This window comes from Scomber japonicus, chromosome 13 (genome assembly GCF_027409825.1).
Source record: "Scomber japonicus isolate fScoJap1 chromosome 13, fScoJap1.pri, whole genome shotgun sequence".
Classification (NCBI taxonomy): domain Eukaryota; kingdom Metazoa; phylum Chordata; class Actinopteri; order Scombriformes; family Scombridae; genus Scomber; species Scomber japonicus.
This window is the reverse complement of record NC_070590.1, coordinates 14507664-14533797: the sequence shown is the minus strand read 5'-3', so window position 1 is coordinate 14533797 and position 26134 is coordinate 14507664. Positions and strand designations below refer to the sequence as shown.

At 38.1% G+C, this 26134-nt stretch overlaps 3 protein-coding genes across 3 annotated transcripts; 2 read left to right on the top strand and 1 right to left on the bottom strand.

The window, feature by feature from the left end:
• Positions 1–849: 849 nt before the first annotated feature.
• On the bottom strand, positions 850–7417 carry asl (argininosuccinate lyase). Its single transcript, XM_053331355.1, has 16 exons — positions 7289–7417; positions 6630–6824; positions 5963–6046; positions 5348–5404; positions 5114–5211; positions 4937–5014; positions 4741–4818; positions 4597–4649; positions 4371–4433; positions 4170–4284; positions 3237–3321; positions 2530–2589; positions 2343–2426; positions 2121–2201; positions 1379–1485; positions 850–1261 (listed from the first exon to the last, which is right to left on the bottom strand). The coding sequence occupies exons 1-16, from the start codon at positions 7301–7303 to the stop codon at positions 1117–1119; spliced, it is 1398 nt and encodes a 465-aa protein (XP_053187330.1). The 5' UTR covers positions 7304–7417; the 3' UTR covers positions 850–1116.
• Positions 7418–17317: 9900 nt separating this feature from the next.
• LOC128370882 (serine protease FAM111A-like) lies at positions 17318–19873 on the top strand. The gene is made up of 3 exons (XM_053331066.1): positions 17318–17362; positions 17558–17638; positions 17945–19873. Exons 2-3 carry the CDS (start codon positions 17567–17569, stop codon positions 19871–19873), a joined length of 2001 nt encoding a protein of 666 aa, XP_053187041.1. The 5' UTR covers positions 17318–17362; positions 17558–17566.
• Positions 19874–20974: 1101 nt separating this feature from the next.
• On the top strand, positions 20975–25247 carry crcp (calcitonin gene-related peptide-receptor component protein). Its single transcript, XM_053331363.1, has 6 exons — positions 20975–21038; positions 22013–22049; positions 22135–22233; positions 22346–22440; positions 22593–22650; positions 24470–25247. Exons 1-6 carry the CDS (start codon positions 21031–21033, stop codon positions 24614–24616), a joined length of 444 nt encoding a protein of 147 aa, XP_053187338.1. The 5' UTR covers positions 20975–21030; the 3' UTR covers positions 24617–25247.
• Positions 25248–26134: the final 887 nt, after the last annotated feature.

Here is a 26134-nt window from a genome sequence, read left to right as displayed (position 1 = left end):
AGTCTTATATCCTAACTTTGCCATTAGTGGTCACTCTTTTATATTCTCAAATTATAGCTTCAAGTGAAATCTAGTTAAATGTGTAAAACAATAGCGTAATGAGGGAAATGTAGAATTAGGAGCTTACAGTCAGTTTTGTCTTTCTTGCATTTACAAGCTGAAGGACATTATTCATCAAGTGCTATTCTGCCTTTTTGTCATTTATATTATGTTATAAAGGATTGTCAATGATATTTTAATAATTTCACATTAGGGATGTTTGGGCCAATAGTGATTGCTGATTTCATGTCAATAGAATCTAAAACTGATCACTGACTGTTTCTGTTCTTAACCATTTTCACTGAACACAAAACATGGCACTTTAGTATAATGTCTAAGAGTTATGAAGAAATTTGACGTGACTCACCTTACATTTCAATAAATTGTTTGGAGTTTTTCCAAATTAAATGTAAATAGACAGTGAGTTCGGTTACAATCAAGTTAATTGAACATCAGACATATTTTACTGTTACAGCTGTGTCATTGGGCAGACGTGTGATGTTAAACTGCTTTCATGAATTCAATGAACAAACGTGTCTGTCTCTGTCTCTGCCAACAAAAACACAAGCCTTTCCATGCATTTCGACAGCAGCATCTTAAAGGTTTACTATGCAAGATTTTCCTTTTAAAAAAAAGAGGGAAAAAAAGTGTAGACTCATACAAGTATGTGGCAGCGTATCTATCTGCAGACACTTCACACACACTTTGAGCAGTGTGTGTGAAGCCCCGAGCCTTCCTACACCGGGGAAGGCATAGCATTGGAAATGCACTTTAAGTCTGAGTGGGTCTACACAAGAAGCAAAACTATGGTGGAGATCAAACTGTGAAAACATTGTTTGAGTAACATTTATTCACTTTTGTCAGCTATTTTACACTGGTCAGGTCATTTGTAACGTGTACGATCAGTCCATGATCAATTGAAAATATGTTTTATATCCAACTGACATGTTAAATGTACTTAAAAGGGAAGGAATAGTAGAAAGGCAACATGGTTTTCAAGTTATAAAAATCAGCTTGACCTATTTAACGTGTTTCAGTAAACCTGATTCTAAATGTTAAGGTGAAGTCGTTTCGAGGTCACTGTGCCTGTCTCTTCAGCCAGTTCCTCAGGTGTTCCACCTGTGCAGCAACGCTACTCTTGGCTGTGCCTCCAGGGGCGCTGTACTGCTCCACACTGCTCCTGTAGTCCCATACTGAGGAGATGTCACTTCCAAACAGAGGGCTACAACAACAAAAGGTACAGGGAAGAAGAGGAGGAAGAAAGGGAAAATGTAATCATTTGAAGAGCACAATTTTCATGCTGAGTCTGTGTGTGCGTGTGTGTGTGTGTGTGTGTCACCTAATAGCGCTCAGGTCCTCCACAGTGAGTTGATTCAGGGTGATATTTTTGGATTCAGCTGCGAACACAGCTTTACCAGACATACCGTGGGCCTCTCTGAACGGCATCTGCAACACAGAATAACTGTTACACACAGACATATACAAAACCCTAAAAATATAAATGTTCTGGTTAAAACTGTGCCACATTTAAGATTTGTTTTAATCTTGTTTTTTCACTTAATCAGATAGTTGGCATCCACCCATCCATTTCCTTTGCTGCTCATCCTCTGAAGGGAGGCAGGTTCCACCCTCAACAGGCTGCCAGTCAGTCTAGTATAGTATACTAGTATAGTACAGTATATTGGTATAGTATACAGAAATTCACAACTACGGGCAGTTTAGAGTCATCAATTAACCTAACCTGCGTGTTTTTGGTCAGAGTACCCAGAGAGAATCCATGCAGACACGGAGACAACATGCAAACTCAACACAGAAAGGCACCAGCCAGCTGGTGTGTTCAACCCAGAACCCTCTTGCTGCAAGGTGACTGTGCTAACCACTGCACCTCTGTGCCGGCAAACAGAATTAACTAAATTTTTGGCAGACAGAAACAGAACGTGGTGTGTGTGGACTGCAGCAACAAATGATGAAAATAATATGCAAAGTGCCATACTGGTTTGCTTTGCATCGAGTTAAAAAAAAAAATCTTACAATTAGCACAACATTCGGATGGTAATAGATCTACATAATACACTACTCACCCCCTTTCTCACGAGGTAGTAGGCCAGATCAGTAGCCAACATGTCAGGACTGAGGGCCGCTTCCATCACACTCTGGCTAATCTGAAACACAGGACAAACATCAAAAAATCTACCACACAATGTTTCAGTTCAAAATTTCTATCTGCAGCCACAGTGTACCCATGATTCCCTGTGTGTTTTTATACATTAATTTTTCAAACAACAGTGAACTTGACCTCTGACCTTGAGCGTAGACATGACTCCAGTTGTCACCTGCAGCACAGCATGAACAGTATCATAGCAGTCAAACATGGCCTCTTTGTCTTCCTGAGAAAGGATGACAAAGACAGCAGAAAAAAAAGGTTAAAGAGGAAATATCCAGAGATAAATCCTGCCTATTAGGTGAAACCACACAAAGACATGTTCATACCTGCAGGTCTTTATTGTAGGTGCTGGGCAGGCCCTTCAGCGTCATCATGAAGCCTGCACACTGAAAAACAGATAAAACTTGAGTGGGACAGGACAACCTATGAGAAGTCATACAAATGGAAAGACAAAGGACTAAAAATGTGTCCAAGTATGTGCTATGTTGCTTTTGTAAGGTAATAAGTGGGCACCAAGAGAGGACGTTTCATTTATTAGGTTGCTTAAGTTTTTCTATCAGCCTTTAACACAGACTTTTTCAAGCTTTTTCCAGGTTTGATTTGGAAGTGATAAAAGTTATACTAGTGATAGCTTTACGGCACATGAGGGTGCTGGTTTTCCTGTTTCTGGCAGATGGCACATGGAGTGAAAAGTCTGCAGTAAAAATATTTCTGACAATCCTCTTTTAACAAGTAAAAGAAGGTTAAGGGTTTATGAGAAATGTGATCTCCACATGTGCTAATCACAGTGTTCTTGTTGTTTGATGTAATTATGTTACAGTAAGATACAAGAATTTAAATTTACAAAACACATATCAAAGATTATTACATTTTTATTTTACATTATGTGTTTTTTGTAACATCATCTGACTAAAAAGGGCTATTGGAGTGAGCTCTTGAGACGCAGCATCCGGGCTGAAACTGGCAGAGAAGCATTCAATGAACAGATAAACAGATGATTTAATAAAATTCATTCTTTAGTTAAAGGTCTTACTCTGCCAAAGACTCGGCCGGCTTTACTCCTGATCAGCTCCAGACTGTCCGCGTTCTTTTTCTGGGGCATCAAACTGCTCCCTGTGCTACACACATACAAGGACAGATGAGAGGAAAAGAGGAAAATAAAAAATGTGGTGAAATTGGAGGAATGTGTGGGGAAACATTCATGCATACTTTGATCATTTTTGTGATGTGAAGCTAGGACAGCAGCCTTAAGCCAAAGACTCAAGGGAGCTGCAACAATTAGTTGATCAATCAGTCAGTCAATCAAAAAATATTTAACTGACAATCACTCTGATAATAAATTCATTGTTTAAGTTATTTTTAAGCAAAAATGACCAAATATTGTAATTCCAGCTTCTCCAATCAGATAATATTCAGTTTTTTCAATATCATTGTCAACTGATTGGCTTTGGATTTTAGACGGTTGGTCGGACTCCACCTCAAGCTTTGAGAAACTGTGATGGACGTTTTACTCTATTTTGTGACATTTAACAGACTGATAAATGATGAATGAGTTGATCGTAATATTGCTTGTTTCAGCCATAAAACATATTTTTTGTTAAACTGACAAAAGGCCAAAATTAGTAGTAAAATATAAGCACCAGTTATTCATGTTAGATCAATAAAAAAAATTAAAATTAAAAACTTTCTCTGCAAAAAATAGATTGTCATATACAATACAGCTTATTGTATTTTATTTTATATAATTAATTGCTTTGTTAAACTTTGAACATGTTAACTTTTTTGTTGGTGGTTACTATGTTCAGAAACACCAATTCCTTGTTCAAACACACACCGTATGTTTGATTTTTAATCAATACATGGATTATTGACTTTCTGTAGTTCACACATGGCATGATTTAATCCAGAGTTGTGCAGAACATGTGCAAACTTAACTTTAGAATCACATAATGAAATATAAACTGACCTGTAGGCATCAGAGAGGTTGATGAAAGAGAACTCCTTTGTGCTGTACAGCATCAGGTCCTCAGCCATCTTACTGAGATGGGTCAAACACAACGAAGCCCAGAACAAGAACTCCACTAAAGAAACACAAACTTATTTTTAGTGTATTTTTCATTGTTTGTATTAATTTATGAAAGACAGCTGATATGTGTGGTGTACGTACCAACAAAGTCTCTTTGGCCCGTAGCATCCAGGCTGTTCAGGCTGATGTCATCAAATGCCAACTCTACCGATCAAGATGAAGAGAAATGGTTTCAGTTTTTAAAAACATATTTTTTTTAACTAAATGATACACAGTTGAAATGTAAGTGTAACACAAGAGCTTTCAGACAGTGTGGACATTACAGTGACAATCTGGTTTTTGTTTTGTTTTGTTTTTTTGTTCTGACCTTTCTGCAGAAGCTCCCTGTCGATGTCAAGTGGTGTCCCAGCGATGGCTCCGCTGAAGATGAAAAAAAAAAAATTCTTATGAAATGATCTAATCATGTGTGTGAAAATCAGTGTCAGACAGTGTGTGTGTGTCTGCAGCGTACCTGCCCAGAGGTAAAACGTTAACTCTTCTCTTGATCTCCTGAAGCCGATCCACATCTCTGCTCAAAGCAACAGCATGACTAAGGGACAGGCCAACCGGAGAGAGAGGGAAAGAGAAGCAGGACAATGACATAAATCACGTATCGTCTAATATAAAGTGGGAGAAATGTGCTGCAGGTTTCGCTTTAGAAAGGTCACCTCAGAATCCAGTGGCTCCACCTGATTGGCTGAGCTCTCTGCATGTGGGTGTAACCAGGAAACAGGACGTCAATTTCTCTGAGGTTCAGAAAAAGGTGACACCGTGAGGAAACTTTAAGAAAAGACAGTTAAAAGTATGTCTGTATGTTTGTGTATGCCCGCGTGAATTTTTCTTACGCTGCTGCACGCTCAACCATCGTAGATATCAGCTGCAGAGTATTGTCCGTCAGAGTTGAAATGGCATCACGTAGCCACAGCCTCATGTCAGTCACAACCTGGTTGACACAAACACATGCACCACAGTCTCACTATACTCTATCAAATATTCCTAGCAATGAAGTATTACACTGTACAGGATGCAACTGTACATGATCATTATGTCATTACAGTTTTCATCTTGTCAAAACAAACCTGGTCGTTTCTGCTCCTGCCAGTGTGCAGCTTCCCTGCAGGTGCACCAATCAGCTCCTGAAAAAAGCCAAAGGATTATAATGCAGCCATGACATGCATAGTGTATAGTTATAGGCTATAATTAAAAAGGAACAGGAGACAAATTTTATCCATGAGTTTCTTCACATTGTCAATAAAACCCATGAAATGACCAAAACTGACAATGCACTGTCTCTGTATCTTCTGATTTACCTACTCTGTCTCTGGCACCTATCAAGCTTCTTAATTATTACTGTAAATTTAAAAAATCTTTAAAATAGGTCAAAAATATATTATTTCCTTTTTTATTTGAACAGTAGTTTCCTACAGCAACAGCAGTTTTTATTAAATGCCTCTAAAACAGGAGTAAATGTGTAATTGTTGGAGACTTTTTCCAGCAGCAGAATTACACAGTGAGTATGTGAGTGTTTATGCGGCAGGACGGTGTATGTGAGACTGACTTAAAGTAAACCAGTCCCCCATGATGTAATGTCTCAAAACATTGCCTATAGAACAAACCATAAACTGTCTAATGTGGTCATTTACAATTACAGTGTCTTCTGCAAAGTAATGATGAACATACAAGCTATAGCTCACCTTTAGCCTGCGCTCATTGGCAGTGTGAATGTCTTCATCTCCAGGTTTGATGACAAACGCACCTTTGGACCATTCGTCATGAATCTGGGTGGAAAAAGCACTATCACTTCATATGAGTGTGATAATCAAACCTTTCAAATGCACCAATTTAACCACTGAACCACTTAAAGATATGGGCAAAGATTCAGAAGTCCAGAAGCAATTATGTTATAGTAATGCACACAGTGAATGTAGAAACCTTAGATTCTTTTGTTTTTCTGTGTTATGTTGTGTTTACCTCACGTCACCTGTACTGTCAAAGCAAAACAACAGCAGGGCAGAGAGAGGGCACCCTAAAATCTGACCTGAATGTGTGAGTGAACAAATTACTGGAGCTGTTTGCAGCTGACATCTGTCACATGATGATGGCATTGTTCACCACACACTCAGCAGAATACACAGAGGAATTCAGCGCCATGGCACATTTTCAGCTGTTCATCTATTAACCTGCATCTACACCAGGGCACCAGGGCTGGCAGTGACACACACGCACGCACACACACACACACACACACACACACACACCTATAAGGCAGCGGGTGTGTATTTCCTTTCTTGCACACGAATGTGTGACCAAAAAGTTAATATTTACACAGTCTAGTCATCTCATGTGCAGCCAAGTGTTCACCTGATCCATCCCATGTAAAATCTGGCTCATCTCATCTGTGGTGACCAGCTTTGCCTTTTCCAGAGCTTTCACATAGGCTTTACTTCCTCGGATGTCAGCATCCCACATCCTCTGATCATAAGCGATGGATGCATTGAACTTCTCCATGATAGGATCTGTGTCTCCCACGAAACGACCTCCCCACAGTTTACCTCCCTGAGGAGAAAAGCAGAGACACAATGGCAATGTTATATATATGAAAATACACACATTATCGTGAGCTAAAGCATATTTTACATGGATAATACAGTATTAACTTTAGCTAGCACAGGCACAGTGGATGGTTTGACAGCTTGCTTTGTTAAGTCTGAGTCCAGCTGGGTGTTAAAACAACAACACGTGGATGTTGGTGTTATGGAGAATATGTCCCCCCCCCTCAAATAATGTTCCCCCTATGTCCAAATTGTGTTTTCAGTAGCAACACCTTCGCGATTAAGGTAAGGATTTATGTTATTGTTATGGTTAGTAGAGATAGAAAGTAGGGTGAAGGTTGCGGTGAGCACCTCAGAAGACGACTGCTTGGTGATATAAGGTGCAGTAGGGTTAGGGTTCAGGGGACACATTTCGACGGGACAGCAGACTTCGACACAACACCTGTTACAGATAAATGTTAAACTTACCTCAGTGTTAGCCATGTTTATCGAGGCCGGGTGTCTGCAGCGGCTCTGTCCGGTGAAGTGTTGTAAATGAGGTAACGATGAATGCCAGCGGACGGTGCTCGGAGCTGCTAGTCTAGTTGGTCTCCATACTGTCCGTAAATGTGCTCCTGTCCCTTTAAAAGACGTCACAAGACGATGAGCTGCACTTCAGTCGTCACCACAGTCTATGGTCGTCACTCGGGTATACAGTCTATGGGTCAGTCAAACTATCCGCTGCCATTTGAGTCCCCGTGACATAATATGGTATATTTTGTGTAAAAATAGACTTATACTACTTTTTAAAAGCTTATTTTACATTGTTAACCCTCCTTTACCATAGAACACAATGTTATGTGCACAGCATTAATTTAACTTAAAATAATTACCCAGATTTTAACAGAAGTGGGCTGAACTGCCATGTCCCCAATCATGTTTGCTCAACTAAGTTACACATATAGCCTATGTAATTAAAAAATATATATATATTTTTTCCTCATTTTTGTTTTATATCTGTATTAACAATATTGTTTACCAAACGTTATTTGTAGAGATTAAAACATTTTTAATATTTAAAATCTTGAAAATATGTTGTGTCCCCGAGTCGACTGTCCCCCCTGTTACTCTGATGCAAATAACTCTGAACACCCCCTGCTCTGGCTATTCCTATAGTCATGTGACTTTGGGATGTAGTATATACTTTTGGCGGGAAGAGCTCAAACAAAAAGCTAAGTAAGTATACTCTTTTATATACCTTTTTTTCCCCATGTTTTTGAGTGCTTAAATTATTTGGTAAAGCCATATACAGTCTATGGGTAAAGTATAATGTGTCCACCCTGTTACACTTTTGCATCAGTGAAGCTGATTATTTTTGGTAATTTTGAAAATATGGTTAATATTTATTATAAAAATCTTCCTTGGTTGTCACAAAGTGCTAGCTTGTAGTGTATCACATAAGTAGCAATGGCTAATTTTAGCTTAAAATGCCCCCCCTGTTACTGTTTTGCATAGTGACAGGGGGGACACACAGTAACAGGGGGGACATAAGATGACTAGATGAGGTGTTTCCAGAATGTTTTGGTATTAATTATTATGAAATTATTTGTTATATAGGCTACCTTTAAAATATTTGTTAAAATGTCATGTTTGTATTTGTCAGGGAATGGTGCCCCTGTCTGCAAAAGAATAGATGGTCCTGTCTGGATCCAAATAAACCTGCTTATATCTGACCACGTTTGTTTAAAACTTACTCATGGGATTTTATCGAGCTGAGAAATATTTTTGTACATTTCGTTGTATTTCCCCTGAGACCAGAGGCGGAGCTAGGGGGTGGCCCCTAATCTATTTGACCCTCCTGTTGTCCCCTGGGCCAATTTTGACACAATTTTAACAAACAAATTAGGTGTAATTTCATTTAAATGAGTAATTACAAAAATGTGTAATTGTGGTAATATGTTGAAATGAAGATCGGGTCACTTTTGAACCCTGGAGGACAAAATGATCAACGGGAAGACAACAGGAGGGTTAAAAAATTAAAAAATCTTGTTGCAGTCACTTTTTTTGAACAGTGACTTCAACAAGCTGCTTTATAACAATTGTGATTCAGAGTTTAAAATCTTGAAGACAGTTGAGGCAGTGTTACTGAGTTAAATGTAATTTTTAAAATGGGCTTAGCCCCAGCTATCATCCCCTGCCTGAGACTGCTGCTCACTCAGTAAAGCCATTTTGGAATAACGTGTATGTTTATCAGTAGCTATATTAATGAACATTTTTGGTTATTTTGGAAACATGTACACTGGAAGAAGAAAGAATAAGAGAACTCTAAATTAAATTACCAGCTATATATTACAAATATTTTAAATATATTGGCTGAATTTCAAATTCAAAAAAGCAAATTTGCAGATAAGAAGCTGAACTTGTTTTCTCAACAAACAGTGCATTAATTCAATTAGATTTTTCCTCTAATCAAAAGGCTAAGAACTGTAACTCCCTCTAGCTCAGAGTTTGTTTTTTTTACTTTTCTTTAGCAAACCTAATGTAAATATTTTGATATTCTGTAGCTATATTATTTATCACTTCATGGACAAAGAGATTGCAGCTGTTTTTTGTCAATAAATAAAGGGGAACGGTCAGTCGCCTATGGTAAGGCATCGGTTGGTTTGAGGCAAAGCTGAACTCCAGTCGTTTAAAAAATGGATCATAAAGCCGTTTCCTCGTGTAGATAGTTTGCCATAGATGTAGCTATTATGGTTTCATTTATTTATTTTTTGATCTTTTGACAGAAAATCACAAAGAACAAACATCCCAGTACAAAAAGAAAACATCATGGCCAGGCGTTGACATCCTCTACATCTATACAATATGTATGGATTTTGGACACGGGTTTGTATTATGGTTTTATAATTGAGTTAGGGTGAAACCATGCCCACTTCCATATGCTGAAACCTTCAACAGAAATCTGGATGGCTGCAGTCCCACTGAAAACGGGTCCAGCGGATGAATTTGCTGTATATCCGACCACTATTGAGACCAGAATAGATAGCGTGCTATTTCCTAACTATGAAATTGCAGTAAGTTCACAGTCCTTTAACTTATTGGCATTTGACAGCAACTGAGGGGTTGTAATTTAGTGACTATGTGTCAATGTTACCACTCATGAAGTAGGCCAGCAGGTTTCCAGTGTTGTCAGGCATTGTTTTTGGGGGAGCATTGAGAACCCAAGGGAAGGGGTGGAAAAGAGAGAACAGGAAGCAGGAGTGAAATATTTGTTGATGGACTCAACAGTGTGGTGGCCACCTTGTTCAACATGGCTTTTTATCAGAATTCAGTGTAGACTTTTCCATGTGAGACCAAATTAAGAAGAAACATGCAGGAAGTGACTTTAGTTAGTGGCCATCTTAAAGAAAAATGTGCAGATTACATACATATTTTTATTGAGGGCTCGAAATTTTAACAATGGAATAGCTGCAATAGAAATAACCATTCCACAATTACTGATGCATCATGAAAACTGAATATCAAATCATGTGCCAGTCTTCACTACAGAGCATGTGGCAAACTTGGTACTAAGGTGGGATGAAGAAATTAGACCAGCACTCTCAGATTCTAGCACCAATGGTGGGAAATGTGGGGCCAAACCAGATCTAATAGTAGAATTATTGACTGTGTTAAATGGAGTATCAGGCAACACTATTATACTACTCACTCACTCCATTAACCTCAACACGATCCCTCCGCTCTACAAATTCCAATCGCCTCCTTCTCCCCAAGAATAGACTCAGCACCCTGGGTGATTGGGTCTTCAGTTCAGCTGCCCCTTGTCTATGAAATATCCTTCCCGATCAGCTGAGGGCACCACAGACTACTGAGAGTTTTCAAAAAGGGCTTAAAACATTTCTTTTTAGCAGAACGTTGACTCTTAGTTAACCTTGCTTTTTGCTACTTTTATATGCTCTTGTTTTATGATGTTTTATGTTAGTTATTTTTTAAATCTGTCTTTCATATTGATGCTTTTTTACTTGAAGTTGTGCCACTTTGAGATTTGCTTAAAATGTAAAATGCGTTCCAAATAAAATGTATTATTATTAATAATAATATTTAACTAATTCAGTGGCGTTGTACACATGACCTGTGAGGGCAGTAATATGCCTTTGATAGGTCCAGTCTGCTTCAAATATCACCAGAAGAAGAAAAAAGGGGATGACCAGGATGGTGACGTCAAAGGCGGGCATTTGAAGACTGTATGAGAAGAGGAGTGTAGCAAATGCTGTTGGCATGGTCCTTAATCTATATACACAACTTCTCTCCACATAGATGCTTTATTTGGAACAATCAGCACATCATATATAAAAATAAATCTCTATTTCTTAATTCCTGGTTTGATAATAACATAATTTTAGTTACTCAGCTACTCAATGATAATGGAAATCTGCTAAATTACTATAAATTTCTTCAAACATATGGTGTTCCTGTTACCCCAAATAAATTTGCAATTGTAATGGATGCCGTTTCCTCTGGTATCCTAACTCTATTAAGAGGTGCTGAAAACCAGTTTGTCTTCCTTTAGACCCCACATTAACACCAGTGGGTCATATATGCTTCTTTGTCAAATCTAAAACAAATAATAATCATCTCATCAGATCATTGTTTCAGACAGATATCATCACTACCCTATCTGTTGTTCAGTACTGGTCTAATATGGTTGATGGTTTGAACTGGATCCATGTATGGAACCTCCCATACAGATACTTAATTACAAACAAAGTGAGAGAAGTGTCTTACACACTGATTCATAGATACTACCCTGCCAAACATTATTTGTTCAAATTTAAGAAAGATGTATGTGTGAACTGTTCTTTGTGTGAGTCTGAGCCTGAAACTGTGATGCACCTGTTCTGGCACTGTCACTCCACTGCCACCCTCTGGAAAGAAGTAATACATCCATGATGTTGAAAGTAAAAAACAGAAAGAACTGTGTCATAAATCTAATAATAATACTAGGGAAACACCATATAGGCCTACACAAAGCTAAATTTAGTCACTCAAAGCCCTGTTTTTGGCATTTCAAAGGGAAACTGAACAATACATCCAGAGCATCTGTGACTCAAATAATAAGAAAGCTATCAAAACATATAATTTGTGCTCTTTATTTGCTGTATTTATTTGAATAACCCCCCTGGCTGCTATTCATTTCTTTGTAATGTACATTAAATACTGCTTTTGTGCTGAATTATTATTGTCAATAAAGTTTTATTGATGAAAAAATGAGAAGAGGAGTGTTTTCGAATTCAAAGAAAAGAAAGTACACACTATTGTCAATCTTTATATTTTATTAGGAAAATTTCACATCCATAAATCTGTAAATTTCAAAACTCGTCTCCATTATTTACATTATTGATTATTATTGATTATCTTGATTATTATCTCAAGTCTCTTAAGTTACTTACAAATAAGAAATGTATATCAGTGATGGATATCCATTCAGAGGTTTTCAATCAATAAGCTGTCACAAATACAATTTTCATTTATTTGGAAGATGATGAAGTCTGTCACACCAGGGTTTTGTTTTTGTTTGGTTTTTTTCTTTGTCTTTCATTTATTATTACTGGCAATAACCCTTACTATGCCTTCACATGACTGTAAACCATGTTGTTGCTATTGCACAAACTGTGATCTGGAATGACTGATCTTTTTTGTACATTGCAAACTTCAATAAAGTTTTTTTGGGGGAAATAGCTGGCTTTCCCATATAAAGTTTTGAAGAAAGAAAATGAGGAGTGTTTTGTCCATAGAGCACGCCCACATCACTGAAATCCAGTCCATGTTTTCCCTGAAACCTAGGTTGCACTCGGTACCTGGGTACCTGCTGCAGCATGTGTGTACGGTGTACCGGGAGCTCAGCACACAGCACACCGAACCGACTAGAGCAGCATTAGGAGAAGAACGTGAACAAGAATGAATATACTAAAGAGAGTAAGTATTCATCACTGCTGATAGTAACAATAAGTTAGCTCCAGCCCCCCAGCTAACAGCAGAAAGTCCCACGTAATTACCAAATGCTCCCTGTTTGACAAATAAAAACCTGGCTTGCACACTCTGTAGGAGAGCCCCCCCCCCCCCCCCCCCTGTACAGGAGGCAGCGTGAGATGCGTGCTGTATAGACGATCTCTGTGCAAGTCTTACCTTTGTTGTTTTGCGGTCAAAAGTTACATTTCAGCTCTAAAAGAATGCTTCTACTTAGCTAGCTAGTTAGTCTGAAATGCACTGTGAAGGTCCTGGTTGTTCATAGAGTTAGGTGTGCACTCTTTTTGACCATATACTATCGTTGGGGTGACTTCCTTCTGGAGCATCAGATGCACACAGTGTAACAGGAGCTGAGCTCATTCACATATGTGGATAATAATAATAATGATAATCACTCCACCACCCCTGTTGACCTGTAGGAGTCAGGGCAGAGAGAGAGAGTGAGAGGGGAGAAACCTCTACTACTGGAAAGGTGAGTCTAAAGCAGCCATCTTCAACTCATTCCACAAAGGGCCATGTGGCTGCAGGTTTTCATTCCAACCAAGCAGGAGCACACATGCACACCAATCAGCTGACTGAAGAGTGAGTTCAGCTGATTAAATGAATTGAGCCAGGTGTGCTCCTGCTTGGTTGGAATGAAAACCTGCAGCCACATGGCCCTTTGTGGAATGAGTTGAAGATGGCTGGTCTAAAGGATTTCACAGGATAGAGTCATTTATGATGCGGACAGTCTTGTAATTTTATGGATCTCGATATGAATATGAAATATGAAACATTTCAGTCCAAGTGCACCATATAAGACTTATTTAACTTGAGCTTTTATTTAGGAGCATTTACAAGCAAACATTTACTCAGTAAAGTATCTCTGTTAAGTCTGTCCAATAAGTGGAAAAGTAATTTCTCAGTTTTTGTTAGCTGTTTGTGAAATTAAACGTTCGCTCACATCCTGTGCATCTCCTGGGGGCTAAGCCCCCTCTGTCCTTAAAACCTAGTGACGCCCCTGGTAAGCAGCTTCTCAAAAATCTGTTAGAGCAGGATCTTTTTGTAATATCTACTCCACCCACAAAAATATCACAAGTAGCCTATAATTTTCTGGAACAGCAGTAATTCTTTCAGTCCCTTTAAGAAGCTGAATCACACCCAGGGGAACTCGGGAAAGATCCGAGCAGCCCGAGTCGGGGGAATGATGTCATAGCAAGATGGCGGCGCACATTGTCAGAGGTAAATATCACCCTCCTCTCAACTATTACTTATTTACTTATTAGTTATTGTGCTACAAAAAGAAATAGAAAATTATTTCAAATGAATCTCTACATCTACAAATCAGAAGGCAATTAAGACTATAAATATTTCTACAATGTATAATTTGTTTGATTTGATATAATATACCCCGCCCTTGTTTGTTTTTTCATTTCATTGTTTTCTGTATACTGTTCTATCAGCTGCTCACACATAACAAAACATTCACACTACAATACTGAATAAGATAATAGGTAGAATAGATGAAGTAATAATAATAGTTAAATAATAATGATGAATAATAATCAAGTAATGATAATGAATATAATAACAACAATTATGAATAATACTAATAATCAAATACATTTAATAACTACTGCTGCATGATATCCAATAGAAAGACATTTCTTTATTTATCCTTCTTATTTTACACATTATAGATGTTTAAGCAAGGAGGAAATTATGAAATAGGGAATACAGTGCAGCATTTGTTGACATCTGCAAGGCTCGCATGCAAGATTCCCCTCGCTGCTACGTTAAATGGCGTGTTATTTAAGTTGTACTTACAGCATATTGTGTCTCTCTTTCTCTCTCTCCCTGAAGTAGCTGATATACTTCCACATAAGTGTTTTTTGATGCTCGAACAACATCCAAACAAACATCACCTTTCTGTGGTCGGCCATGTTTTCCGAGTTTGCATAAATGGAACGCATTTACCTCGGAAGTCTGAACTTTCGACTCGGATCTTTCCAAGTTCCGAGTGCAATGGAACGCAGCATCAGCTTTATGGTCATTGTAACGTCACTGTATTTTTTTCTTCACCCTCACCAACCTGTGTACATCCGAATAGAAAAACATTTCACAGATAAACAGCCTAGTTCTCCAACAGCCTGCTCTTTTAAGACACCGTGGCCACTGTCAAGAGTCGGAGATGAAGGAGAAAAAGCAGAACTAAAAATCCTGTTTCTCTAAAGTCACAAGTAACTCATAGATTGGAAATTAATGGACAGATGCCAACTTCCGGGATTACTTTGTTAAAACCATAGACTGTATAAAACCTTTGGTTAAAACACAAACAACGCGTCTTTCCTACCATAGTAAAGTAGACAACGAATTACATCCAAGTTCAATAAATGAACCGTCCCCTGAGCTGGACTAATAACATTTGGGCAGGGACTGTCTCAAAAGTCCAACATATAAACTTTCTGCAGGTGAGGAAACTCAAGCTGATGTTGCAAAGTACTGTAGCGTCCGCCAGGACGTGTTGAAAGGATGACAAAGTGTTATTCAGCAAAACTCCGTTTATTGCTGTAACAGTACAGGTTACTGTCGGCCGTAACCACGCCAAAGACATAAAGTTAGCCGTAACTCCAACTGTGCCCTTCGCTCTCTCCTCACAGGCTCACATATACACACATGCACGCGCACTCGCACAGCCCCCATTCCCGTCACACTCGCACCCCGCCCCCTACTCACTCATTCAATCCCAAACAATTCATTAACTCACAGCACCATTGACATTATAACAGAACATTGCTGCAGGGTTGCTACATTACCTTTCTGCCATCTAGCGGATATACTTTTTGTTTTCGAGTTTAACATTTTGTTCTTAATGCACTAAGATATGGTTAAAACATTTTAAATTTAATTTTCACTATATGGTGACCATATGCCTTATAAAAAGCTTCTTGGACCGTTAAAGTCAGCTGTGATGGATTTGTTTTTTGTGCTAGTTTTCATAATATTACAAATTGTAATGTTAATATTAATAGAACTTTTTGGGGTTTGGCTCTATGAACACCACGAACAGGACTCAGTGGAACAGTCCTAGACTTGTTCAGGTCCTACTTGGAAGAGCGGAGTTATTTTGTGACCATTGGAAGTTATGAATCTGATCGAGTGGCTATGACATGTGGAGTTCCTCAAGGGTCAGTTCTTGGACCCCTTCTGTTCAGTCTATATATGCTGCCCTTGGGTCAAATTCTGCAGAACTCTAATGTAGACTATCACAGTTATGCAGATGACACACAGATATACCTAGCACTGTCTCCAGATGACTACAGTCCAATACAGTCATTGTGTCACTGTTTAGAGCAAGTAACTAATTGGATGAACCAAAATTTCCTTCAATTAAATCAGGACAAAACTGAGGTCATTGTTTTTGGCAATAAAGAGAAGAGGATTGCTGTCAGTAAACATCTGGAGTCACTCTCTCTAAAAACTACGGACCAAGTCCGAAACCTTGGCGTGCTGATAGACTCAGATCTGACTTTCAGCAGTCACATCAAATCAATCACCAAAACAGCTTTCTATCAGCTTAAGAACATATCCAGAGTGAAGGGTTTTATGTCTCAAACAGACCAGGAGAAGTTGATTCATGCTTTCATCTCAAGTAGACTCGACTACTGTAACGGTCTTCTGACTGGACTCCCACAAAAAAGCATTAAACAGCTGCAGCTCGAGTTTTGACCAGAACAAAGAGATCAGAGCACATTACTCCAGTTCTAAAGTCTTTACACTGGCTCCCAGTCAGCTATAGAATAGATTTTAAAGTTCTGCTACTGGTCTACAAATCACTGAATGGTTTAGGTCCAGAATACATGAATGACATGTTAGTCATACATTTGTTACATGTTAGGTCATACATTTGTAAAGCCTGAAAGTCACTCTTTGCTGCTTGCGGCTTTAATTGTGGCTGATTGAGCTGCTTCCCTCTGTTGAGCACAAAAAGGATTGAACCCGCTAATTACTGCTTGCAGCTATATTTGTTTTTATGGTTTTATTTTTAGTAAAGTGAATCACAGCAAATGCCATATTGATTTGAACAGACTAAATTATATATTTGTGTACTTTAAGCCATTAGAAATTGATCATGTTTCCCTGCCGTTTCTTGTAGGTAAATACAACATTACATCCTGTCAAAGTTGCTGAGATAAATCTCCAAACATCATAATAGGACCCAAGATTAAGGCCACAAGTGGTGGACCAATGGACAAATTCGTCAAGGTACTGATTTCTCCTGTTCCAAATTATTTCATATACTTTTACCACATTAGTTATTTGATTTGTGAGACTACTGTCTTATATATACGTTTGGCAGTTTCATCTAGCTCAGTGTCTGTTATCAAGAAAATATATTTAAAAAATAATCATCAGGATCATGTAAAAAACTCTTGCATTTTGTATTACATAGCTATTGACAACATTACTGTTTGTTATCTCAAGAAAGTGACAGGACACCCAAATGGGGAAAGCAGTCCACCTCCTAATTTACAACATGACAACTTACAACCAAAGGTTTGTCATATTTTGTTTAATTTCTGTGTTGGCTAGTAATAATAATGGATAAAATACACAGCAACATCTGTACTGTTTTATATTAGTTTGGTCATTTTATCAAAGAAATGAATGAAAACAATAACATGTCAAAACTCTTGAGCATGCTTTCTTGTAATACATAGCTACTGACAACATTACTGTTGTTATTATTAGAGGAAGAAAATGGCAGGAAACCAGACTGGAGAAAGCAGTCGGCCACCAAGTGTACAAGTTGATGCTAAGTTACAACCAAAGGTTTGTCATATTTTGTTTAATTTCCGTGTTGGCTTATAATAATGGATAAAATACAGTACACAGTATACAATAAGAGACTTATTCATTCAACATTTTAATTAACATCTTAGTCCTAACTGCTGCTGTTTATTAGATAGTTCATTTTGTTTCATGAGCACATGGTAAACATGTATTTACTGGTAGTGTTAGTAGGTGTTTCCATTTCACTTCAGCTGTGTGGTTGAGATGATACGACAAGGTTTTTAACAGAATAAAGTTGTTGTACTGTAATTCAGTTAAGTGATCATTTTGTTTTTTCATTGCCAGGAAGTGGAGCCGCATGAAACCCATTCTTTTGATTGGCACTTGAGAGACAAGAAACCTGAAACTATCACCTGTGATAAAGCAAGAACTGTTGAGGATGTGCTGAAGACAAGTGAAGAGTTTAGAAAAATTGCAAAAAATAACAAAGACAAAGAGCTTGTTATTATAAGAGATGGGAAAGCTATCAGTTCACACTTTCCATGTTGCTTAATTAAAGGTGAACGCCTGACTGTCAGATATGTTAAAGCTGTGGACAAGGCGAAACAACCAGCTTGTGGCTCTGGTGTTCCCCAAAGAAAGAGGCCACCTGGCAAGCTTATGGTGTTTCATGTCCTAACAAAGGGAGGTAAAAAAGTAGTGAGAATCATGAGAAACCCAGCGCTACAAAGAGATGCTCACATTAATGAAATTACTGTTTATGCATATAAGGGGGAAAAAGTGAAGCAGGCTCTTAAGAGAGATGGCCGTCTATCAGGTATTATATTCAAAAAGACCTGCGCGCTCTCTCGCACAAGCACTGACATGGCAATGTCCAACCTTGTTGATGACCTTGATGGGGAAACTGTCAAGATCATACTGCGCAGTCAATCTAGTCCACCAGAAAGTCAGCCTGGCAGTCTAGAGGAAGGGTACATGATGCAAAATGAATCTCAGAGATCTGATTTAGATGAAAACCAAGATCCTCCACAGCAGTCAGCCACAACCAAGTCAGTGAATGACAACACACCAAAGGAGAAACCAGAGCTAAATGATGGTACAACCCCATTAAAAATATTACATGAAATACCCAATTCAAAACCCATTCAGCATCTCCTGTCTAAACAGTTAAAAGATGTGGTGAAGAGGATGAAAAGTCAGCGTGCTCCTAAGCGTTCTCGTATTCAAAATCTCTTCCATGTGGAGTATGGAAAAAATGCTCAGACATGCCTGGAGGTGAAAATGATGAAGAAATTGATGCAGCTGAGTGATTCTGTGTGTCAGGTGAGAGTAGATGGGAGTCCACTTGGAAGCGGCTTTCTCCTGTTTGGCAAGTTTGTCCTCACAAACGGCCATGTCGTTAAAGACTTTTGTGCTGTGACTAGAGGGCAACTTCAGCAGAGGTTAACTGTCCATTTCTCCTTTGAAAGTCTTGACCACATGCAGGGTGTAAAAGTTGTAGTGGAAGAAATTGTTGCTGGTGAATACTGTCGTGGTGTGTCAGGTCACATACATGACTGGGCTTTGTTGAAACTTAGGGCTGATCAGACGCTGCCTGATGGACTGTTACCACACCTTGGATTCCTTGCCCAAGGTGGTGGAATTTGCATAATTGGGCATCCTGACGGTGGTGTGAAAAAGATTGATCCGTGCGTCATTATTCCGTCTGATAAGCGCAGCCAGATTGTGGAGAGGCATCAAAATGAAAATCCAGAGGGTGTTGATGTCCGGAGTGTGATTGAAGACAATGAACAGTGCATTCAGCTGATGACTGACAAGTTCTTTAAGGATGTGGCAGGATATGTCAAACATTACAAACATGATCTAACTTATGAGTCTTGTTTTTACTCTGGCTCATCTGGTTCTCCTGTCTTTGATAAGCACTGCAATGTTGTTGCAATGCATACTGGAGGGTACCACTACCAAAATGTAAGAGGTGACCTCCAAAGTGTCATAGAGTATGGCCAATCTTTGTCCAACATTACTGAGCATATCATCATCCAGATGGTGGAAAACAGAAGACTCGACGTGTTGAAAGAGTACCTTGCTTGCAGTTATGCACAACACCCAAATGTGATGATCAGTTTGAAGAAACTGGTCGAAAACAGAAATCTCATAGCATTTAGAAATGCCATAAACAATTTAGTGGATGCAGGTGATGAGACGCTCAAGAAGCTCTTTGAGTCCTTCTTTCAGACAGAGGACCCTGTCCCAATGGACAAAGAGAGCGACTAAGCTAACTGCAGACTAAAGATACAGTGAAAGCAGTTTCAGTGCAGAGCAACAAGGTGTTTAGTGTTTAATTTAATTAAACACCAAAGGAGTGAAGGGAGGGATTTTATTGAATGTTGTAAATAATAATATTCACTTTTAGGATAAAGGGAACAATGTTTTTTTTCCATACTCATTTTTAGTGATATCTCTAAATATGTTTTGTTTTTGCTTACTGTATTTTACTTCTCTTGTTTTTTTTTTTAAATCCATAAATAATTATGTGTTTTAATTCAGTGCTTGCTCATAGCAAATGCAACTATTATTAAGCTGGTTGGATTTCTTAGTTCAACTGGCCAATGTTAATGGCCAACAATATGACAGATCAGTGTTGGGTTATATATGCATATGCGAAATGTGATTATTAAGAAGAATGGCATTATAAAAATGCCTCTCTATGATGTGTCTGATTCAGTATAGAGATATTCTGATTTCTTGTATTTTATGGAACCTATATTTTCCTATATGGAGATACATGATCAGTTTCAAATGTTCATGCATGTACACATAAAGATTTGAAACTTGTTGAGAATGAAGATAATTGTTGATTCAATTTAAAAATACATGGCAGTTTGTGACATAAAATCATGTTTTCATTCATTCATTTTTTAATGATTAATTTTAATTTTCTTTACTTTTTTAATAGATTTCACACTGAAATACTGAGCATTTATTTTATTCAGTAGTGAGTCAGATTAAACAGCAGGCGGAGACATTTGATTTATTTTATGCTTTAATCTTTATTTGGATCAACATTAGCCGATTTATTTTACTTTTGTTACTAAAATGGCGAAGGATGGTCCGTACCTACACTCTGCCTCTGATTGGCTTACCTTGATATTCCTATCTTAACCTTAATCAGTCTTTCTATGGATGTAGGTTTTCAACCCCTGGATGTTACAACAAAGAGGTTGTCTGATGTGCGCACCAAAGAATAAACAGCAGTCTTTTCAATCATAAAAGTCCAGTTTTTGTGAAAGCCAAAGAAGACAACACAGATCTGACATAACTAGCAAATAAGTAATATATAAAAGTAATTTAATGCAGGCGGAACGTTTGACGCGATCGTCATTTTCCACACGGAGCCTTTTGCAGAGGAGCACAGCTGAACGCCTGGCGAGATGGAAGTGTGAGAAATCTTTTTGAATTGATCATTAGTTCATAATTGTTTATTAGTGTTAACTGGAAACTGTTGCGTATTATAACATATATATTTTTATCTCTTTATATTTTGTTTAAGGTTGAACAGTTTATCTATTTATCAGCCTGTTGGAAACGCTCATTTTAAACTACAGGCAATCGTAAAACCCCAAATTGTAGTCTGTTTTTTTTTTTAAATTTAAGGAGTAATTATAAAGATAAATTAATCTGTTAAAACATTGGATGCTGCCATTATTTATTTTTGACAGCAGCAGCACAACAGCTGACAGTTCGACACTTGCTCATGATACATAATTAAGGATTCAAAATATCCTCTAAATCTTAGAGGACAAAGCTTTTAAATAAGAGACAGACAGGTTTAAGACTATTCTCAGTTTTGGCTTGATGAAATAGTGCAGAAACAATAAACTATTCAATATATTTAACAGGAAATTAATCTGCCACATTGTTTACCATTTAAGAAGAACATCCTGATAACAGTTTCTCTTCTTTTTGTGTCATTTTACTGGTAATTGACATATAAACTGAATATCTTTTGGATTTTGGACTCTTGGTTGAATTCACCATATGATTTTGTGAAATTGTAATAGATGTTTTTCGCAAATGTTCTGTCATTTTATATATTATGATAATATGTAAATAATAAATCATTATTAGTAGCAGCATTATGCTACAGTAGAGTATTTACATAGTTTCCAAATGTAAAGAATAGACAGAAATAAAAACAAAAGTTTCAGTATTGTGACCCACTACATCCTTAAATAATCACAATCAATTTTATTGTCACCAAATACACTCTTAGCATACAAAGAAGCAAAATGCTATCCTCAACTGATCAGTCATTTTTCACAATAAAAACAAAAGATATTTCAAATATAGAATCGTAAAAACAGCAGCAATGAACTTCTGTGCTTAAACATGACTTATTTTCTTCCTTTTTAGGAAAAATGCCAACGCTGCTATGCTCAGCAACTATGAGGTAAGGTAATGCGCTTTGTGTTCAAATCTGTTAGGGCTGTTAAAGGAAGAGATGGAAATAATTTTGTATGTGTGTTTTTTCTCAGGTATTCAAACTCCTGACAGACCTGAAGGAGCAGAGGAAGGACAGTGGGAAGAACAAACACAGCGCTGGGCAGCAGAATCTCAACACCATCATGTATGAGGTCTGCACACGTCCTCTCCCTCTCTTCATTGACTTTAACCTGCTTAGTGTGCCTGTTGTGTCACATTTACTCATAATGGAGCCCTTACGGTGTCCTTTGCATTTCCACACAGACTCTGAAGTACCTGTCAAAGACGCCCTGCAGCCGGCAGAGTCCAGAGATCGTCAAAGAATTTCTCAACACCATGATGCCTCACAAACTCACAAAGTCAGTCAGTTATTTACATGAGATCCATGCTGGTTTTTTGGGGTTTTTTTAGATGAACTCAAAAACTTTATGTATGTTGTGTTCTATGCACACACACACACACACACACACACACACACACACTGATGATATTTTCCCCCCAATGTCATCAGGGCTGAGAAACTGCATCTACTGAACCACCGGCCACAGACAGCAGTGGAAATTCAGCTAGTGAGTGTTTTTCAATACTTTTATCAATTACCATTATCAGAAGTGCCCTGGTGGTCAAGTGGTTAGAGCACATGCCACATAATCACATTGCCCTGGTTCCAATCAGGACAGGGACCTATGCTGCATGCCACCCCCCCCCCCCCCCCCCCCCCCTCTCTCTCCCTGCTTCATGTCAGCATCTCTGCCAGTTACAGTATAAAAAAAAAAAAAAGAATTACCATTATCAGTCTTTTTCACTACTGGTACATTTCCATGATTGTTTTGCATACATATTGTGAAAGAAATGAGTCAATGTCTCAGTGTCAAGCTGATGAATTTTTTTTTTTTTTTAATATTGTAAACCAATCCCATGTAAAGACCAAAACTTAACAACAAATTGACCCTTCTAGCAAGTATTGTCCATGTAGCCAGTGCCAGTTATAGCTTATTGGCACATAGGAGTGTGCCAAAAGTCTGTTGACCAGACTGTTATACTGAGTGACATATTCCTTAATGAATCACTGTAGTTAATTTTAAGTTGATCCCAAGTGTACCGTCCTCATGCCATAAATAACAATTACAGCATCTAATGTGTATCAATCTGCAAAGAATAATCCCCAACAAATGCACTGTTTACTCCTGTTAGATTCATCTTTACTGAAACTACAGAGCACTGCTGTTTTACTAAACATACTTACTGTAAATAAAATTGAAGCAATGTGTTTGTGACCCGTTTTTGAAGATTTCAAACATTCATTAGGAAATATCAGGACTTTCAGCTGAGTGCCATAGACAGGGTTTGGAAGTCAGAAAGTATTGAGAGACTGATAATGGTGATAATGAGACTGGTAATTCTCATTTAAGATTATGTAATTAATGTCGGAGCTGGGTCTGGGTATCGTTAAAAAAATTACGATACCAGTATCAATCCAAGTACCCTTAAAGTGATACCAATACCAGTTGAGTACTTCATTCAATACCCATCTTGTGAATGGAAGCATGAAATTTCATAAAATGCCACCACTCCTCCACATCTTCACCACCACCACAGATGGGTTGTAACTGCAGTACTGTGGCAGCAGGCCAATTACATGTTGCATTAATTCAAAGAGCGTTTGCATTGATTGGCTTAGAACAAGTCCATACAAATAGTCATATTTTCTAGCTCTGGGTGCAAAAAGGATTAATTGCAGTTATCTGTAGCTGTTTTTTACGGGAGACATTTCGACACTACTTGGTATCAATTTATTTGGGTTGATACAAGTATCGAGTACTAATACCCAGCCCTAGTCAAAGTTCAAAATAGAAGGTGTGTGGAGCTGTTTTGCTGTATATGGCTTCAGTGATTCCAAAATCTCTGAAAATAGTTCAGTAAATTTGCTTTGTAATGTTATCATTTGGGAATAGAGGAGGCAAAATAATGTCTAAACTGCTCATGTTTGGGACTGAATTTGATTTCCAGATGTAACTCCCATTAGAATACAGCATGTACAACTTGTCCTCCATTCAAATGCAAAGCATATTATATTATCCATATGTGCAAAGTGATCCCTGACTGGTCAGGGTGGGAAATATAAGTGTGCTCGGTCTGTGTATGTTGCATAATTCCTGTGAATTTAACTTCCTGTTTTTCATTTACTCATTTATTCATTTCCATCATTTGTAACTGCAAACATCTACAGTTACACACTTGCAGCTTAAAAAACGTGCACTAATGTTGTTTGTGTGAAAAACAAACCCCATGCTGAATGTGCACATTATAATAAAGTAAGCTCAAGTTACATCATTTACAATAACAGACATTGGTGAACATGGCTTTTATTTTTTTGTTTGTCGTCAGATGGTTGAAGAGAGTGAAGAGCGGTTATCAGAAGAGCAGATTGAGGAGCTCATCCAGGCAGTCGCAGTCGTCCTGCCTGGTGACCCGGAGCAAGAAAACGCAGCTCCAGCAGATGCAGAAATGGTTGAAGGTGGTGAACAATCCTGACACAGTGACAGACCACAACTGACCCACAGGAGACCCTGGAGCCAGGGTCAAACCTATTACAGAGCTGGACTGGTGGCCTTTTACCTGCGCTGTTTTCTATCCCTGTTTTGAACTGAATACCATGCAGACAGAAGGGATGCACAATTGCTAAAAGGCCTTTATTAACTCTGAAATAAATGGAAGAAGATGAGCACATTGTTTCAGATTTGCATGTACACGTAGTACACATACAACTGGATTCAAACCATACATAAACATGCTTTGTCCAGGTTTATGTACCATGAGACACAGTTGGCACTGTTTTGCTTCTGATTCTTCTCATTTGTATTTCACATATGATAATGTTAATGTAGAGACAGTCAGCTGTTTACTTTGTATATTTTTGGTTTCTGACTTAATTTAAGTTGTCAGTTTCTACTGTCTGCATAGAAATAAGGGTGTCTGTTGCTGTATGATTTCCCAAGCTGTAATATAAGGCAGTCATGCAAATAAATGTGCACTGGTATAGCACTAGCATAAGGTCGTACAGTATTATTAGAGTGGCTGTGTAATGACACAAGGGACAAAGAGGTGATTGTTGTCTCTTATTCATGAGAGGGGAGAGATGTTATCTAAAATAAAAACTGCAGGCCTTTTTGAATTAAATCTTAACTAATTTCACAGTCACATGATGGTGGTTTCTCCTTCAGCTGCAGGAAACCACTTCAGTGTGTCCTCATTCTTCAACTACCAGTAAGTGTGGCAATGTAACACAAAAACAGGAAAGCACCTGTAGGATGCCTTAAAACACACTATGACAATACATTAACATGCCAATTATAGTAGCCCTACAACCAGGGTGAATTGGCATTTTGTTTCTCTTCATTACTTTGCTATTCATTTTTAACCACTAAAAAAAGTGTGTGGGCAGTGTTGTCGAGAGAGCCACAAACCATGAAGTCGCAGACAGAGGAGGGGGGATTTTTTTTTTTTTCTTGTACCATTGATATTTATGTATCAATGTAAAAACAAGGGGCAATCACTAATGGTAGTTAATAATTGGCTAAACACCTTTGAATATTATTGTAAACCTTGAGCTCAGCATGCATCATTTTTTAATAGAGGAACAAATTTCTGTAACCACTCAGAGATTAAACTGGATACAAATTGTAGACTTATACATAGAAACACAGTTTTCAGATCAGCTCAAGTCTTCTGTGTTGGGATGTCGTGAAGAAGCAGAGGAAGGATGTGCTGGTTAGATGTGTGTTTCTTAGTATTTGGCTTCCTGTTAGTGTATATAAGTTTCCTGTTCTTATTTAGTACCTTACCAAGGCGAGCTACTGAGGCTAGTGAAAGTCCTAGGCATTGATTTTGTACCGGCATGACCTTTTTTTCTTCTTGGAAGCATTTGAGAAGTATTTTTAGTCAGTGGTCAGGTATAAACACCAAACATTTGCAGCCTACAGCTTGAAAAATTGATTAGTGCTTCTCTTAATTTCATGCCTATCTTTTTTGATAATATTGTTTAGTCACCTC

Excerpts from the sequence above, each read along its gene's own strand:
- crcp (XM_053331363.1), top strand. Across the intron at positions 22,050-22,134 it reads CTATGCTCAGCAACTATGAG|GTATTCAAACTCCTGACAGA; the intron begins GTAAGGTAATGC and ends GTTTTTTCTCAG. Across the intron at positions 22,651-24,469 it reads CAGCAGTGGAAATTCAGCTA|ATGGTTGAAGAGAGTGAAGA; the intron begins GTGAGTGTTTTT and ends GTTTGTCGTCAG.
- asl (XM_053331355.1), bottom strand. Across the intron at positions 5,405-5,962 it reads CCAATGAGCGCAGGCTAAAG|GAGCTGATTGGTGCACCTGC; the intron begins GTGAGCTATAGC and ends GGCTTTTTTCAG. Across the intron at positions 2,202-2,342 it reads GAGTCATGTCTACGCTCAAG|ATTAGCCAGAGTGTGATGGA; the intron begins GTCAGAGGTCAA and ends CCTGTGTTTCAG.
- LOC128370882 (XM_053331066.1), top strand. The coding sequence starts at position 17,567 with ATGGCAGGAAACCAGACTGGAGAAAGCAGTCGGCCACCAAGTGTACAA. Across the intron at positions 17,639-17,944 it reads ATGCTAAGTTACAACCAAAG|GAAGTGGAGCCGCATGAAAC; the intron begins GTTTGTCATATT and ends TTTCATTGCCAG.